We start from the raw sequence: 12325 nt of genomic DNA, 5'->3' as shown, positions 1-12325 counted from the left end.
TTTAACAACTAAATGATGAGCTCGCAAGATCGAGAAAGTAATTCGAACATGTTTTTTATGGTCATACCATGATTTACTATAAATCAAAATGTAATAAAAAAAAAAACTAGGATGAATTTACGTAAATGAGCTTTAAAGATATCATTCATGAGGGACTGAAATGTAGAATGTGCATTAGAGAGCCCAAAGGGCATTACCAGGAATTCGAAATGTCCATGATGGGTTCGAAAGGCCGTCTTATGCACGTCATTTGGGTTCATCCGAATCTAAAAATAGCCTGACTTGAGGTCAAGCTTTGTCAAGAACCCAACACCACACAATTCGTCTAATAGTTCATTGATCACTGGAATTGAAAATTTATCTTTCACAGTTTGTCGATTAAGTGCTCTATAATCCACACAAAACCTCCAACTCCCATCATGTTTTCGTACTAATAATACTGGTGAAGAAAATGGACTCTGGTTGGGACGGATTATCCCTTAGGACAACATTTCTTCCGCCAATCGCTCAATCTCTTATTTTTGAAAATGTGAATATCGATAAGGACAAACACATATCGGCCCAGTTCCTGGTTGAAGAGGAATTTGATGGTCTTGGGAATGCAAAGCCGGCAGCCCTATTGGAGTTTAAAAAACATCACGAAATTCAGTAAGTAAGAATCCCAAATCATCATTTTGTGTTACCTCACTGGTTGCTGTTGGTTCTTTATCCACTGAAATTGAGCAAAATTGTAAAATGATCCCACGGCCTTAGTTTTTCCTCAATGTTTTCTGAATTGTGTCTCCCTCAATAGCTTTAAGTTCTGAAGTAGTAGCACCCCGTAATGTCACCTGATGCCCATCTTTAGTAAACTGCATTTCCATTTTGTCAAAGTCCCAAAGGATCGATCCAAGGGTGCATAACCATTGTGCCCCTAACACCGCATCACATCCTTCTAGAGAAAGGAGGTAAAAATCTGCTTCAATCTGAGTCCCCTGCAACTGTAACTGTACTCCCTTACAACGACATGGACTAGTCAATTTCTCCCCATTTGCAACTACCACACTGAGCAGACACCCTGGCTCCGACTTAAGTCCCGTAATTTTTGCAAATTTGTGATGGAGAAAATTATGAGTTGAACCAGAATCAATTAAAATAGTCAAAGAGGCTTTACTAATACTTGACTGAAGTCGCATTGTTTGTGGAGATTGGACCCTAGCTAGAGCGTGCAAGGAAATAGCGGGAGTCTCTTGTGTAACGTCTTTCTCCTTTTCATGTTCTTTTGGCTCGTCCCCCTCTTCTGCCTCAATCAAAAACAATTTCTTGCATTTGTGCCCAAAGGTATACTTCTCGTCATAGTTATAGCACAATCCTTGTTCCCGCCGACGTTAGAGTTCTGTTGGGGAGAACCTGCGAATTGGTAGTGTGCGGACAGCAGTAGAGTTTCTGGAGAACTTTGTTGTGCCCAATTGTGTGTTAGAATTCCGTCCAAAGTAGGAGACTGGTGTATTCGTAGGTCTTTGGGTCTTAAATTCATAAGTTCAGGTCAACCCAATAGCTGCACTTAAATTTGGAGGATTTTGTACTTGCACATCAGTTCGTAACCCATCTTTTAGCCCACTGATAAAACACTCAGCTTCTTGTTTGTCTGTTAAGTGACCCGCTCGTGCTAGTAACCTTTCAAATCGAGTTTGATACTCTGACACCATTCCTGTCTATTTAAGTTTGCACAACTCACCGAATGGATCTTCATATTTAGTGGAGCCAAATCGCTCTAACAAGCCTGCCTTTATGCCCTCTCATGTCATAAGATGCCCTTGATTCTTACGACGTTGGAACCATAATTGTGCATCCCTTTCCAAGTGATATGCTGCTAATCGAACCTGATCATTAGTAGGGTTGGCAATAGGACGTGATGGAATGGGATTTACCAATCCCAGTCTCATCCTGTATATGCAAATAGGATGAAAAAATGTCTCAATCCCGTCCTTATTTTTTTTTGGGACAAAAATATGTCCCAATCCCATCCCAATTGAAAAAATTGCCATTCTTAATCGGTAATGAGACGGGATGGGACGGAATTTGTCAATCCCACTCCCGTCCCGCATATGTAATTAGGATAAAAAAAATGTCTCAATCTCGTCCCTAAATTTTTTTATGGGACAAAAATATGTCCTAATCCCGTCCCAAATGGGATGGGATCCCGTAGGATCCCATCCCATTGGGAAAAATTGTCATCCCTAATCATTAGGAGCTGTTGCTTGAAAATTGAATAATTGCTCCGCCCTGCAAATCCATAGTGTTGGATCTTTAGAGCCATCATAACGTGGAAAATCCAACTTGGTAAGCTTTGGAGCCATCCAACCACCCACTTCACCGAAACCACCCTGTCCCTGTGGTCCCTGATTCCTATTGACGAACCCTTAATCTAGCATGTTTAATCGGGAGTTCATTGTTGTCATCATCTCCTCCATCTGTTTCAGAAGTCGTTCTTGCCCAAAACGATTCTCTATCTGATTCTCGAGTCGTTGAAGGCGCTGATCATCTGCCATTGGCGGCTCTGATACCAATATGTCACGATCTGCTCCAATGGCTTGACCTCGGCCCCTTCCTTTGCCCCTTCCTCGAGCAATGTTGCTGTAACAAGAGTAACAATGGGAAATAATGATAGAACAGTTGATAATATAATTAAGTTGTGAATTTTCTCGATGCCTTTATTGAATAAACTATTTTGAATTTATGCACTGCAAGACTCTGCATCTTAACAACGAAAGCACAACTAATAACTAAAAAATAGCAACAGCAGCTAAAAAATGGCAAATAAATCAGACTTGTGCACATTATTCGGAGTAGTGACCAACTACTTTGACTGACTCAATAGAATAAAAATAAAGTGTTGCAGACTCGTAACACACTGCCATCGCGTACGATCGATCAATAGGACGTCGTAGCTCTGCGATCAAAATAAAGACTGTGAAAGGAATGAAACTAAAGAAAGAAGTAACGATAACGAAGAAACATGAAGTTCTACAATGAGCAATCAACAAACTTTAGTCAAAATATGAAAATATCATGTCTCTCTCAAGTCTTCAACCTGATGGGATGGTGGAGGGCATGGGGTGGCGGAGGTGGTGGCATTGACATATGTTGCATCGGGGGTCTTCCAAGTAATTGTTGTGGAGGTGGTGGCAGTTGTAGCCAAACCGGGGGTTGTGCACCCGTTCCTATTGGTTGTGGAGCGGCTCCTTGCATAACTGAAGCTACTTGAGGAGGTGGCGGCGGCATATTTGGTGGTGGCCTGAACATCATATGTGGAGGCGTGACAGGTGGTGGAACACGTTGATGTCTGGTTAATTTTTTTATTAATTTCTTCAAAGTGATTAGAATTTTTTTTTAATCTGGGCTCATATTAGTTTTTAAACATTTTGTGGAATGCATCTAACAATAGTGTATAATAGGAGTTAACTTTTTAATTTTTTTATTTATTAAATACTAATTACTATTTCAATTTTTACTCAAAATAAGTTTACGAGAGAATCATGATCCTTAAGGCCATACCAACATCAATTTGCTTCTTGAAGAAATCTTGCCTTCTCCACGACTTGCCCAAGGTGTGGTTTTCTATTCTTTTCTTCTTGAAGATGTAGTGCAGGCATTGATTTTTTGACCTTCATCTTGATTTCTTGGGTGCCCATGTCTCTCGTTTGGCTGGTCGATTCTACCGTTCAATTTGCTTTGCAAATCGAATGTTTTGTTGTTTGGTTGGAGGATTTTCTTTCTGGTATTTTTTTTATACTTTGCTTACAAATTTTTGTAAAAAAAAAAAAAAATTTCTACAGCACAAGATTAATTGATAAAATATTATATGTGCTATTCATCACATAATTTATTTCTATTCAATCAATTATGTTATATTATTTTTATTTTGTTTAAACACGCATCTATTAAAGTTTATACTCAAAGTACTGAGATTCAAAACAAAAAAAAAAATCACTTTTTAGAATTAGACCTTTAACTTCCAAAATCAGTTATATTCTATTATATCATTTTATATAAAAATAATTCATAAAAGAGTTCATAACTATAATATTAGCCTGCGCGCCCTTAAAACCAACGGCAAAGCAAATTTATTAAATTATTTTAAAATTAAGTGATTTTATTGATTATTAATTAAGATGACGTAATAGCATTAGGATCCTTAATGTTTTAAATTATTTGCTAAATGGATGTAGTCTTCTAGTTTATATCAAATAGCTTCCCAATCTCTTTGCTTGGCAAGGGGCTCCAAGACCGACCCGAGCATGACCTATGATTAAGATAAAGGGTCTTAATCTTTAAAAAGTCCGACCCTTCAAACTAAGGTCAAGCCAAGCCCCAATTTTATCCGATTGAGCTCAGGCTCAATCGGTCTTTATTTGAGCCCAGCTATAATTTTTTCTTTTTTACTTTTTTTTTTAATTTTTAAATACTCTTTTATAATAGGATTTCAATTCTTCATTCTTTACTAATAATATTGTATCATTATTATTTCATTTTTATGTTGAGTTTGGTTCTAAGGAATTTAATAAATTATTTCTTATTTAGCTTAACAAAAATATAACATGTAATAATCTAACTAAATTACCAAATAAATAAATCAAATGCAAAATACTAAATTAATTCCAAATAAAAACAAATGTTAGTGGAGGAGTTGTGACTATATATGTGGAGTGTGTATTTTTAAGTGTTATTACCCAGGTCAAACCCCAAAAGTAATTGAAGCGACGTCGTTTCCTCTCTTTCTTTCTTTTTTTTTTTTTTTTTTTTTTCTCCCTAAACGACGCCATTTGGTTTAGTTAGCATCAGCCCCAATTGCTCTCTCTTCATCTTCGTTTCAGAACCGATCCCAAGTACTGCAAAACCCTTTAAGCTAAACCCACATAGATGGACCAACTGACTCCCAAAAAGAACAAAACACCCATTCATCTTGAGATTCTTCACTACTTTGACTCTTCTTGAATAATTCCAAAAGGGAAAAAAAAATTAGGTTCATGTCACATTAGAGAGCAACTTTGTACTATATATTCTTCGAGCCAAGCTAAGGAAACCGAAGTTCAAAATTATCAAGACAAATTTAGATCCATATACATTTATACACAAATGAATTATTAGCAGTAACGTGTCATTAAATTTTCACATGCACACATGCATGTTCTTTTTTGCAAAATGAAATGCACTTCATTTCTCTAAGCAAAAGCACTTCTTAGTTCGTTATAATATGCTTAGATTACAAGCTTAATTACTCTTGAATTATACCAAAAAGAAAGAAAGGAGAACTTGTTTCTAAATTTTACATTAAGTCTTGTTTCTGCCAGGCGTGATGGTTGTCGATGGTGGTGGTGACGATGGCTAGGTATGTGTGATGGTTGTCGGTGTTGGTGGTGCTGATGGATGGGTTTGTGTGATGGAACCCTACGTGATGGTGGCTGCCAAATTGATGGTTGTCGGTGGTGGTGGGTGCCGATGGTTGGGTATGCGTGATGGTGGGTGCCAATGGTTGTTGATCGCGAATGGCTGTGAAATGAAGAGCAATGGTTTTACAGAGAAATAGAAGGAGAATGACTATGAGACGAAGAGGAAGAGAAAGCAATTTAGGATTGTTGTGGTTTTGCCTTAACTAAGCTAAAACGACGTCGTTTTAGGAAAGTAAAATGAATGGAAAAAAAAAACTGAAACGGTATTGTTTATTAGTTTTGGGTTTGACCCGCGGTTTGACTTGAGGTAAATAACATTTTCCTTTTAAAAATTAATTTACGAGTAAAGGTCAAATTAAGACTTTTAATAAGGCCTTAGCTCTAATCTAAATATAATCGGACTTGATTTATTGAGGCATACTCTGAACTTAATCCCTTAAATTTGAGATAAAATCCTAAAAATTAGGACCGGGTCAATCGAGCCAAGGGTCCGGTCAGGCTTTTTGTCCCTCCCTACCAACGTTAAACGAAACTACTTATTGAAATCAGTAGCAACTAATTTAACGTCCAAATCGAGTGCGAACGAACATCTCGGGCATCAAATTGACAATCGAATTCTCTGGTATCTGAATTGGGTCGGATTCATTTCGAGGTCATGGTAGTGAAATTGATGCCTTGTTGTCCGAGCTTATCTCAGAAACCTTTACCCAAACAAGTACAAATCAGAACCCAAATGAAATACACAACAACGAGGAGGCCTGAGATTTTAACTTCTTCTGCAGCTGCTTCTTCGACAAGTGCTTCTGGGTTAAGGGTCTTTGTGCTTTCCGATTTGCACACTGATTACTCTGAGAACATGACTTGGGTCAAATGCTTGTCCACTACAAGACACAAGAAAGATGTTCTTCTTGTTGCTGGTGATGTTGCCGAGAAGTATGACGATTTCGTTTTGACTATGTCTCTTTTGAAAGATCGCTTTCAACGTGTCTTATTCGTGCCCGGAAACCATGATCTTTGGTGCCGTGGGGAGGAAAATGATTTTGTAAGAAAGTTTTTTTGTTTCTTTTTCTTGCTTTATGCTTTAGTTGTGTCTTTTTATTGTTTATGCTGTTGAATTGTATTTGAAATTTATTAACTTTATGTAGTTGTCAGAAACTTAGGATTCATGATTATTATCATACCTTATGATTCATGTTGAACCATTTTAATACAAGTGGATTGAATTTAGATTGGATTGATTTGTTAGACAAGTAGTTTGTTACTTGTTAGGCAAATATTTCGATGTGGAAATTCATCTAATTTGAAAACGAAAACATAATTTGAACCAAAAGCATGAATCTAGAACGTTTTTGGATTAGATTGATTCTTAACCACTTAAAGTATCAATTGAATCTTCTTGAAGTTAGATTGATTCTTGTCCACTTAGTGGTCAATGCTAGTTTAACTGAGTTTCGATATAATCCAGTGGATTTAAATTGAAAAACTCACCTAGGTAAAGATCAATGCATAGTGTATCAATTGTTTCTTGTTACATTTTGAGTAAATCAAGTGTTCTTGAGTCTTCCTTTTGTTAGGCCTTTTATTTTTCAGTGCTGTTAAGTGATGTCATGAATTTTGTCAATCTAAGAAGAGGCATAACAGGCTGCTTTAGCTGAATGCAGACTAAGTATCTCCACTGATACAATGCAGGCACGGTAAACTTAATTTTCTTCTAGACCATGCTTCTTCATCGTCAAAATGGGGTGGCTGTTCATTATTTTAACCCATCTTATGGATCTTTGTCTCACTTTAGTTGTGATATGTGCTCAATATGCATGGGCATTACGTGCATGGTTTGCAAGCAAAAGTGGAAGACTTGTTTAAGTTAATTAGAATTCTATTAGTTGGTGGTCTTAGTGGGTTCGGTTGGATAAGCTTTTGTTGCTGATTTTCAGCATGAATCTAGTCATGTTCCAGATTAATTTGCTATCATTTTGCTATTGATGTTCTATTTCTTAGCTTAGTGTGTGTGTAGAGTTTGGAGGCTATATATGCGTAATATGGAACGATTGGAGGGGGAATGGAAAGTTAAAAAGAATACTACAATATTTCTTCTCTCTTTTCTTCTTAAATCTCAGTTTCACTTCTTGGGTACAAATTCTACATATCAAGTTGCCATAGCTTTTACAACACTAGTAAAATTTTATCCAATGGCAGTTTGCAATCTTACAATTAGGAGAGCATTTGTTTCTTCTTGTTTAGGTTTCTGCTTTTAGAAAATGTTGTCTGAATTTATATTGTGCTTGTTCTTTCAGCCTGATTCTCTTGAAAAGCTGAATAAATTGCTTGATGCATGTAGAGGACTAGGAGTTGAGATCAATCCAGTGGTCATAGATGGCTTGGGAATCATTCCTCTGTTCTCTTGGTACCATGAGGTAATTAGTTAAGGAATTTGTGTTTCAGATCTCAGCTTCTGTTTGTTGATGACTTTATCAAAGCAATGCCTTTTCTTTTCTGTTGTTTCTGAATGTTTAAAATCCTTAATTGTGCATCCACATACTCTGTGTCTTCCTTCTTTTGCAGAGCTTTGATAGAGAAAAGGATATAAGTGGCATCCGCATTCTGCCTTTGGAGATGGTGATTCACTTTCTTTTCTCCTTGTAAGGTTTCATAAACCTTGGGATGGTGTTTGTTAAGGTTTCTTTGAACATAATTTTTCTTTTATTCTCCATGAGGTGCATATCATCTACAATTTCTCTTTTGTATTGAAGTTATTTTTGATGATGCATTTGGCATCAGATTTTTTTATTGTTTTTTATTTTACTAAAAAATGAATGCCCTTTTTGCAGTAGTTACCCACTGCATGATGACTGTAACAAACAAGTGTTACTAAATAGTGCTACATTTTTTATCAAAAAATTGTAATATCCATTAGTTAAATATAGGAGCCATGTATCTTTCTGGACAATTATGTTAGCTCATGCCAAATTTATAGCTGTTGGGCTATTTGATTTGCGTATATGGTTTTTGTGGTGGAAAATTTGATCTTCTTGTGCTGTTACTTTGGCTCTTCCTATCTGGCGATTAATTTTTATCGAGGCTTTTTCTGTCTTTATGTTTATCTAAATTTCAAATAGTTTTCTCAAACTCCTGTCTTGTACTAGGCTGTTTCCTTTCACTGTGTTTTCCATTTTCCTCCAATCCATTGCTTTTTTTTTTTTGTGATTTTTCAATTTACCAATCATGGTGACTACTGAACATTAATTCATGGGGGATCATTTTTCAATCTTTCAATGCTTAGGTATGTAGGGACTTTCACGCCTGCAAGTGGCCTGGTGATCTTTCAAGCCGAGATGCCTCCCTTTCTTTATACTTTGATGCAATGAATGAAAATAATCAGGAAGTAATCAATGAGATCCAGAGGACATGTGACCAAATAATCACGTTCTCTCACTTTGTGCCCAGGTCGGTCAAATGCTAGTTGAAATGCAAATATGTTTAGTGTTATTTATGTTCAACAAGAGGCATGCTGGTATAACCTTTAAGTATTCAAAAATGTCATTTTTTAAGATAAACCACAATCCATATTGTTCAAGTCTTAATTGTTCATTAACTGGTGTGGACATTACCAAAAACAGTGTCATATTTATCTCTCTTTCTTCTTTGTTTTTTTTCCACTTTTTCCTTTTTTCCCCCCCCCTCTTTGGTGAGGCTGTTATAGCTTTATTCTTATTCTTTGTAACCATAATGAAAAAAGTACTTGTGCAAGTTGGCTGAACATTCTTGACACTATTTGTGTGGAAATGGTGTCAGCATTAACTGCAATTACAATGGTGTGTTGGATTTGCGGGTGCAGGTAATGAAGGATTTGTCCTTGTAACTGGCTATGTTTTATGTGACCCTAGCATTAGTTTTGCAAATACTTAAAGGGCAGATCGATTCATCACCCTATATGTACTTTAGGGGCCCAAGAGAGATTAACAAACTTCCCACTTGAAGGATTAGACGGCAGAATTTTGTTCAGAACACATTGCAAATAAGCAGTTTCTTGTATTTGATTGAGCTTAAGTTTTTTGCATTTTTCTTTGGACTAGGGTTTCTTCCCATATGTTTTTAGAAAGTCCCGCTATCAGTTTTTAGTATTTGGTAGACGAGGATGATGCTTTTTGCCTTCTCTATTCTTTATCCTAGCTTGCATCAACTTATCAGACTTAGATTATGGCAGGTGTAGCATACTGATGACTATTTATTGTTTGTTGGTAAGTGTTTTTTTTTTACCCATTAACCATTTAATGTGTTGGAACTTAGTACAGTCAATTTGTGCGATATTTGGAGAGAAAGAAATAGTTGGAGGTTTTGAAGGATTTGAGCATGGGATTTTTAGGCTGGTACTCCCTTCCTTGAGATCTCTCCATAGTTGGGTGAATCAATTGTTTTTTGTTTCTGAATTTTCTTTTTCCTTTTCAAATCACTGTAAATAAAATGTTTAATGTACTCAAGGCAAACTGAATTCCCAAGAACCTAGTATTGGTCAAGCCAAAAAGAATTTTGAAGCTTCTAGTAGCATAGAGTCACTGCAATTGTTAGAAATCTGTCAATGCTCTTTTATAAAGTTTCTGGTGAATACATGTCACCTGATGCATTATGCAGTTTACAATGGTCTTAAGCTTAAGTGTAAACACTTAGAACCATTGTCAAATCAATTATTTGATCTTTAATATGTTCTATACCTTTCCAATAAAACTAAAGTTTTGTTCAATATGCCACTTTATTCAGATATATTCTGTTTTAAGTGCATCTGGGCACTGATTTATTGTTACATTTGTCATATCATCCAGGCAAGACCTATGTCCTGAGAAGAGGATGCTATTTTATCCGAATCTTCCAAAGATTATTGGCTCTGATTTTCTTGAGCTGCGTATAAGGTCTATACACGGGGCCATGGGAAGCACATCTGCATGCCATGTGTTTGGTCATACCCATTTCTCCTGGGATGCAGTGCTTGATGGAATCAGGTATTTTCTATGAACTTGGTTTCAAATGTTTTTCAATGATTTTCATTGCAATACTCTTTTTATTAGTTAGGAAAAGGTGTCAAAACATGTTACCCCTTTTAACGGATTCTCAGGTATTAGAGGTAGAGAATAATGTAGTAACTTATTCGGAACTATGATGCCTTTTTAACATGCATTTGTAGAGAAGTCTGCTTCTAATAATTGAGAAGTAAAAGAGGAATTTATTGTACTGATATCTTGAATATTTCACTCACTTCGCGCTCAGAATATAATCTCTTTATTGACTGCCATAGTGGATTCAGAAAGTATTGTTGATGAGCAAAGAATTTTGTGAACCTTCTTTTTCTTTCTTGCTTGTGTTTAAAAAACTTGTCCATGCCAGCAAATCATTTTTCTTTTCTCCACATTATTGTTGTGGAAGCCTTGAGTGGAAGTGCAGCGGGCTGAAAAAAATCACCACTTTGACTTGATGCAACAGAAAGGCTATCTAACATTAATTAGTCCATACTTTACTAAAATGAGCGCTCTCTCCCAAGAGGACTCTATGTAGCTCTCATTTTAATAAAGCTAAGATAAAAGACCAAAAACCATAAACGCCTATACACTATGTGAGTAAGAACTTCCGATTCATTTACTTGCAAATGAGATGATCATGTCTTATGCTGTGGGTGAGATTTGGCTGAGATAGTTTAGATATGTTCTTTTGATGAAATTGATAGAACAAAACCATAATCTTGTTAGCGAGTACTTTAGACAGCATTGATGATCTGGTGAACGTAGGCGCAAAGCGGCCAGATTGACGGCCAGTCATGTGAGATCAAGTGACTGCAAGCGAGCTGCGCCCAGGGTCTTATTGTTCTCATGGTTTGATTGTCTGTAAAATGCAGGTATGTACAGGCACCATTGGCTTACCCTAGAGAGCGGAAAAGAAGAATGAATGGAGGTGAAAATCAGCTTCCATATTGTGTCTATTCTGATGGGAAATTTGCTGATAAACTATCACATTGTTACTGGTCAGATTACTATGCTACTAATCCAAGATCACCTGACATCACTGAACTTGCTCCTTGGGTTGCCAGATTTTACAATAGAACTTGGAAATCAGAGTTCTAATACCAATAATCAGAAATGAATGTTAAATTATTTGTCACCATGACCAAACCCCTCTACAAACTGTATCTACGATTATGGAATTTAAATATTCAATGGAATTTAGATTTTCGTACTTTTCTTTTTTTTTTTTGAAAATTTTATTATTTTGCTATTGTAAAACTGAGCCCCCAGTATCGAATCCGCGGCTTCGCCAATACTAGCATTAATTGATTATGTACTTCATTAAGAGTTGTTTTATTTTTATTTTATTTTGGAGAAGATCGATCGTGAGAAACAGCCGTTAAGATAAAATACAAGTGCAGGTAGTACATTTTCCAGGAGGCTTTTGGAAAAATGAAGTAGAAAATTACAGGAGTCTACTCCAGCAATCTGGAAATGTACGACCAATAAGCATGCGCGTATTTTAGATGGTGGCTATTTTATTAAAATTACTAAGGTTTTAAGACTTTGAGATAAAAATAAGACTCTCTTTGAGATAAAAAATAAGATTCTTTTTTATATTGAAATTGGACAATTGTAGTTTAGACAGTACTAAAGTGTTTAATAAATACTAACTGTTATAATTTAAAAATTAAATTGGTTAATTTTATATTTATATGATGAAAAATTATATTATATATTTTTTTTAATTTTATCAAAAATTATTTAAAAATTATGTTTATTATATAATATTAATTTTTATTTAATAATTACAATTTTTTTAACAATGATTACAGGACTTCAACAACAAATCGGGGCTTAAAGCTTCACTTTTTATTTTTTTTAATCATGTATGTGTCTATATAT

General features: G+C 35.8%; 1 protein-coding gene across 3 annotated transcripts; it reads left to right on the top strand.

Annotated features, from left to right (window-relative positions):
• Positions 1–5890: 5890 nt before the first annotated feature.
• On the top strand, positions 5891–11653 carry LOC102629007 (uncharacterized). Of its 3 annotated transcripts, none has more exons than XM_006478096.4 (6): positions 5893–6474; positions 7727–7846; positions 7995–8048; positions 8713–8876; positions 10250–10426; positions 11314–11653. In XM_006478096.4, exons 1-6 carry the CDS (start codon positions 6088–6090, stop codon positions 11537–11539), a joined length of 1128 nt encoding a protein of 375 aa, XP_006478159.2. In that variant the 5' UTR covers positions 5893–6087; the 3' UTR covers positions 11540–11653. The 3 variants fall into 3 exon arrangements, with proteins under 3 accessions (XP_006478160.2, XP_006478159.2, XP_006478161.2); XM_006478098.4 differs by having other exon boundaries at positions 6300–6474; positions 7771–7846; XM_006478097.4 differs by lacking the exon at positions 8713–8876 and having other exon boundaries at positions 5891–6474; positions 7995–8071.
• Positions 11654–12325: the final 672 nt, after the last annotated feature.

Source organism: Citrus sinensis, chromosome 3 (genome assembly GCF_022201045.2).
Source record: "Citrus sinensis cultivar Valencia sweet orange chromosome 3, DVS_A1.0, whole genome shotgun sequence".
In the NCBI taxonomy this organism is placed as follows: Eukaryota; Viridiplantae; Streptophyta; class Magnoliopsida; order Sapindales; family Rutaceae; genus Citrus; species Citrus sinensis.
Note: the sequence above shows the minus strand (reverse complement) of the source record. Positions and strands in the feature narration are given on the sequence as shown.

Bases quoted from the DNA above. Each gene is read 5' to 3' on its own strand.
- LOC102629007 (XM_006478096.4), top strand. From the start codon at position 6,088: ATGGTAGTGAAATTGATGCCTTGTTGTCCGAGCTTATCTCAGAAACCT. The intron at 7,847-7,994 runs GTAATTAGTTAA...CTTCTTTTGCAG, and splicing joins TGTTCTCTTGGTACCATGAG to AGCTTTGATAGAGAAAAGGA. The intron at 10,427-11,313 runs GTATTTTCTATG...TGTAAAATGCAG, and splicing joins GCAGTGCTTGATGGAATCAG to GTATGTACAGGCACCATTGG.